General features: G+C 49.8%; 2 protein-coding genes across 2 annotated transcripts in view; one reads left to right on the top strand and one right to left on the bottom strand.

Moving 5' to 3' along the window:
- LOC119356770 overlaps nucleotides 1–1,944 on the top strand; it is a 6,279-nt gene extending 4,335 nt beyond the window's left edge. The window contains exons 10-11 of the mRNA XM_037623749.1: nucleotides 1,067–1,175; nucleotides 1,275–1,944. Of these exons, the coding sequence (XP_037479646.1) occupies nucleotides 1,067–1,175; nucleotides 1,275–1,572 (407 nt within the window). The 3' untranslated portion in view covers nucleotides 1,573–1,944. The remainder of the gene's footprint in view (nucleotides 1–1,066; nucleotides 1,176–1,274) is intronic.
- Nucleotides 1,945–2,667: 723 nt separating this feature from the next.
- LOC119352149 (ethylene-responsive transcription factor ERF003-like) lies at nucleotides 2,668–3,536 on the bottom strand. Its single transcript, XM_037618873.1, has 2 exons — nucleotides 3,369–3,536; nucleotides 2,668–3,240 (listed from the first exon to the last, which is right to left on the bottom strand). Exons 1-2 carry the CDS (start codon nucleotides 3,446–3,448, stop codon nucleotides 2,847–2,849), a joined length of 474 nt encoding a protein of 157 aa, XP_037474770.1. The 5' UTR covers nucleotides 3,449–3,536; the 3' UTR covers nucleotides 2,668–2,846.
- Nucleotides 3,537–5,718: the final 2,182 nt, after the last annotated feature.

Genomic DNA, 5,718 nt, shown 5'->3' with positions numbered 1-5,718 from the left:
GCCAGGATGCGACTCAAGGCACATCATCCATTCGTTGGGTCCTGTGAGAAGCTCTCCAAGGCCTGGGCGAGTGGGCGACCCATGCCACACTCAAAATTTCGAATTCCATAGGATTTTTAATTTGCATAGAAGGTGCCCCCACTCAAATGTTTTTCTGGGTCTGCTGCACCTGCTTTCTTCCAAAGGGCGGCCTTGCCCCCTTGATAATGGCGGTGACTCCCAACTGTGGCACCGACTTATGTAGACAAACATGTGACTTTTTATTTCAAGCATTGGCCAAGAATCATGATACTCCTACTAGTTTTGCTTGTCAGGCACAGTGAAGTCAGTTACTGTAGCCAACCAGAAGTAGCCGATTCCTGTGACCTAGTAAATTTGTTAAGTTTGGATGCAGTTATGGCTGCTTAAATTGACTGAAAATGAACTGTTCTAAACTGATTTAAACTTTGGAATTGGTTGCAAACTGATTCCTTGGTTAGGCTCTTCTGGAGCTCGAAGTGTGCTGGAACTTGTGAATAATTGGTAGAAATCATGAAGGGCATCTCCAATGCTAGAGATGGTTATAGGTAGATGCTTAAGGGAGATAGAGAGAGAAGCATATGAGAGTCACAACCTCCAATTGAAGCAAATATATTGACAGGCGCTTACATAGTTTACGACCTACAGAAGGATTCCATGCACGTAAACAGCGCACTGTCTACCGCATGAAGCAGCAACACTGATGTTGTCCATGGTTAATAATTTTCCCCAAACTACTGTCTCATATTACACATGGCTTGAGTTGTCCTTTCGGGCCATATATGGTAAACTTATTTTCAGCATGATGAATTTTGTTAAGCATCCCCTCAACAGATCAACCATATCCGGCAGGGCTTATTTTTGTTAGAATGTTAGTTGAACAGTCTTGTCTGAAATGGCTGGAGTAGAGCTAAACCAGAAACCTTTTTACAGTAGCATCCCTTACCTAACTTAATTTCTTTGTTTGTGATTCATTTCTATTGTTGTAAATTGATAGCTCCCACTATTCATGCTTATGTTGGCTTTGCTGATTATGGAACTGTTCCAGAATCGAGAGCAAAGGATGCAGCCCCCCATTTCCGGATGAGTTTGCGTTCCCTAAAGAAAAAGGTCCACACGAGTTTAAATGGGCCTACCAAGAAAATCTCTGCCAACGGGTAATGTGATATGTGCAAACCATTTTATATTCCGTCATACTAATTTGTAGAGTAGTTTGCACTTAGATGTGTGGCATTAATTGTGTCTTTGTGCTGCAGTCTTCTGGATCGATCAGATGGCAACTCAGGGATAGAATCCTCGTGCAATGATAATCCCAGCTGCACTAACTCGAGCAGTGCTGTACCTCCCAACAATAATGAGTTCATCAACTCTGCAGCTGATGCTTCAGCTGATAACACCGTCGATGACGGCGTGAGAACGGTTTCAGAGAAACCGGCGGATGGTAAGTCTGTCGAAAACGGCGCTGGGACGGATTCAGTTGAACCCGCAAAGGAAGACGCTAAACCAACTTACGTCAGACGTGGCCGGAAAAGGGCTGCTCGTAGGGCGTTATGAAGAGGAGTGTAGGAGCAAGCACTTGTTATACCAGGTCGCAGTGTACTAATATTAACTGGCCCCAAGAAGGGGCGGTATGATACCTAGGTTTAACCAGAGCTAGTATTCATTTGATGGGATATCTCAGGTAACACATCATGTACCCACGCCCGTATCCATGTTGTATCACTGTAGGCTAGATGTGATTACTAGGTTCAGTAGCTGCTCTCATTCAGTCTCATCTAGATGTGGTCTGTATTATTATTGTTATTTGGGTAGTTTGTGAAAGACGGAAGCACAACTTCATCACTACTATTTGATTGTATTGTATTGTATCATTGATGATTGACAGTGCATGTTATGCTTGCATTTACCACACAAGCATTGCCACCAGCCATCGCATATCTGTGTCTGTTTTGGCATTCTATGATGGTCCTGTATCTATCTATCCATCCATCCATCAACTCGAATGGCTGACATATGCCATGTTCAAGCTGCTGTCACATCCACGCGGCCGCTTTGTTCCGTAGCGGGCGACTCGTATGGGTCAAACTCTTGTTGTTCTCCCCTGATTTTGCTTAGCCACGGAGTAACTGAACCTCCCGGAAATTTCGTCCTTGACGTCCTGCGATCTATCTATCCATCCATCTTGACTGCTCAAGATGGAATGGCGAGGACAGTTCGATCGGCCATAACATGGAGATGCGTCCGATCTATCGGCCATGCAAGCGTCACATCAGTCCACTGAGAAAAGATCTGCACTGTGCCGCTCGTACCGGGAATATCTTGCGCAGTTTCCAGAGCAAAGATTATACAACGAGAGAAAAAGAGAGGAGGCTACGACGGCCAGATGCACGCTGCTACGCGACAGAGCGGGACACAGTTTTCACATCATGACCCAAATCGAGCCCCCTTATCCTGAAAGATCCCCGGTCCCCTTCCCGTTGCAGGCAGACGCAGCAGAGCACGATCCTAGGGAAAGGGTCCCCGGCCGGTTATTGCAATGCCGCCGCCGACGACGACAAGGCCATTGCCCGATGCGATGATGCTCCTCCGTTTTCTCCGGCTAATGGAGTGTGTACATGACATGTGCCGATGATGAGCCACGGCGGCTAATGGATGGATATGGGGTGTATATTAGTACTGGTTTACTGCTACATGTTTTTTTTACCTAACAAAACCAAGTCGGGAGAGACGAAGGGGATGTTCTGATGGACATGGAGATGGACATGGCCTGGCTAGCTAGCTAGGGGAGCGGTCGCTCTGGCTGGACGATGGTCGGCGGGATAGCCTAGCTAGACGACGGAGCTGGAGCAGGCGGAGGGGGCGACGATCTCCACGGAGCCGTAGTGGGTGAGCTCCCTGATCATCTCCTCGATGCACTCCTCCTCCTCGTCCACGCGCTTGACGACGTCCTCGACCCTGTTTCGGCGGGCGGCGCCGCCCCCGGTCCTCGCCGCCTTGGTCGCCTCGACGTTTTGCACCGGCGGCGCCGTCGCCATGCAGCATTTCTCCAGCTTGGCGCGCAGGGTCGCGGAGAGGCCGCCGGCGCCGGCGGGAGCGACACCGTTGGTGGAGGAGGGGAAGTTGGTGCGCGCCGCGGGCCCGCTCATGAGCCTCGCCGCCTCGTCGTACGCCCGCGCCGCGTCCTCCGCCGTCTCGTACGTGCCCAGCCAGATCCTCGTCTTCCTGCGCCCACCACCACATCCCAAAGCGCAAACACAACATCAGAACATGTCGATCGTACGTAACTGCACATAAAACTGCACCGACAGAGGTGGAATCGCACAGGAATACAGTACAGTTTGCGGACGTACATGAGCGGGTGGCGGATCTCGGAGACCCAGGAGCCCCAGTGCCTCTGCCTGACGCCCCTGTACCGCTGCAGCTTCGGCATCCCGGCCGGTCGATCGATCGCACGGTGCACTGGCTAGTGGCTACCCTACCCGGCCGGCCTCACTCTCGCCTGATGGCAGATACGTCAGGTGCCGGGCCTGCACACCGGCTTATATACCGCCGCTCGGGGCCAGGGCCAGGGTCAGGGGGGAAGACGCGGGCGGCAAGAGATGGACGGATGCTCAGTCAGGCGCGATCTTTCTCGGGATATACGACAATCAGCATGCGATATCGTGACATTGATCGGAGTGGATCGATCAGTGTCTCAGTGAGGCCAAATGTAATAGTGCAGATTGATGATGGTTCATTAACGCAGCGCGCTGACCGCAGCCTGTGGATGGATACGCCGCATTAGTGTAGCGTACGCCCTGCAGATAGATAGATAGATGGATGGATACATGTACGCTACGTACGTACGTACAGCAAAGGTCAACAGCAGTACCACGGCGCGGTGGGGCCCACGTACGGTGCGACCTTGGTGCATGCGACGTAGTTAAGGTCGCATGGCAGTTTCTGTGGCCACTGCCGCTGTCGGGTTTGGAACATCTGGCCGTCCGGTCGAGCTCCGGGCCTGCACAGCGGAGATGTTTTTTTTTAGTTGTACAGCGGAGATGTTTTTTTTTTTTGAGTTGTACAGCAGTGATGTTTGAGGCCGGCACGTAGGCCAGTTACTTGATGTGGTGTGGACTGGGAGCGGGAACGAGTCCTTTGCAAGTTTGCACGCCCGAGTACCCGACTGACAATTATGTTTCACTATCGCGTAGGGGTAACCGAGAGTTAGGTTTAGGGCCGACGGTGCGCCATGCTTGGAGCACGGACAAAGGGCCTTTGTCGGCCACAAGGGCCATCCATGTTTCAGCCAAAAGAGGAATTTTCTCTTTTGACGTGCGATGTTTAATATTTGCTAAACTATCACTGAAGTGAAATTTCCTACAAATGACTCGGATTTCGAATAGAGTGATTTGTTTCTAGATTGACGGTGCCTCTCCTCCTTTTTTTTGCGGCAACTACCCCCCTATCTCCAAGCGGCGAAGAAAATATATATGATCGGCATCATTGATATTGTTGCATTGATTAGATTAGATCGGTGCAGCAAAATGCACATTAACACTAATTAAGGATGGATTCGCACTAGGTGCAGCGTATGCCGATACACATTGGCGAAGCCAGAGGGTGGCCAGGGTGGTCATGGACCACCCCCGGATTTTGCCAATGCAACCCACTACTTTAGCCTAATAAACATTAGCTAGGGCAACAAAGCTCAAGGAAATCTGATCATGGACAGCCCGGCCCGACCACCTAGCTAAAAAAACAGGACATGTCAGGCTTACCATTCGGTCTAGGCTCATGCTTCATTTTGTAGCCTGAAACATAATTTGGGCTGGCTTTGGGCTTCCCTTTGATCCTTTTCAGGCCAGGCTTTTGGGCTTCGACGTGCACATACTAAAAAACTGCGTTCGAGCCGAGCTTTTTGGCTTGTGTATGAGCCATACCTAGACTTGAGAAAATAAACACATTCAGGCTTCGGGCCACAATCAAGCTTTTTCAAGCCCGTTCCAAAACCCAGCCCGACCCAACACATGACCAGGGTTAGGCCCAAACCGGCAAGCCCACAAGATGCCCGATCATTTCTTCCTCCTAGAGTCATCAATTGAATCCTTGCAAGCGGCAGCGCGGGCTACCGGCAGCAAGAGGAGGGCAAGGGTGTTGGCGGAGGCCGGGGACGCAATGCGCCCGGGTGCGTGGGCACAAGCGTTAAGGTGCATAGTGGCAAGCTAAGATGGTGATGCTTTTCAATCTTCAATCTGTTTTTTTTTTTTTTTTGCAGGTTTCAGTTTCCAATCTTCATTTGTTTGTTTTTTGCGGCTCATGAACTAGCTAGTAGTGCTAGGGTTGAACCACCATGTGTGTGGATGGAGAACCCTCCCTCTTTCGTCCGTAGTTTTATTGTGGACGATGTATCTATTTTTGAGTTGAAATAAAGCAAGGCACGATGCCATTCCTTAAAAAAAACTCCTTTTGAGGTTTTTTCTTTTTCTTTGGATGCTTGAACTAATTTAGTGCGTTTGTTAAAATTCAAATACACATACTGGTTGATGAATGTAACATTTGTATATGTGCCCGAAAAAAAATGTCGATTGGACCACCCTGACCCAGATGACCACACGCTAACCACACAAAGCATCACAGCCACTGATGTGGATATGCTGCATTTTAGTGCAGCGTACGTCCTGCAGACAGATAGATATGTAGTGTACGTACAGCTTGGTC

Source organism: Triticum dicoccoides, chromosome 2A (genome assembly GCF_002162155.2).
Source record: "Triticum dicoccoides isolate Atlit2015 ecotype Zavitan chromosome 2A, WEW_v2.0, whole genome shotgun sequence".
NCBI lineage: Eukaryota > Viridiplantae > Streptophyta > Magnoliopsida > Poales > Poaceae > Triticum > Triticum dicoccoides.
This window is presented reverse-complemented; position numbering and strand designations above follow the sequence as displayed.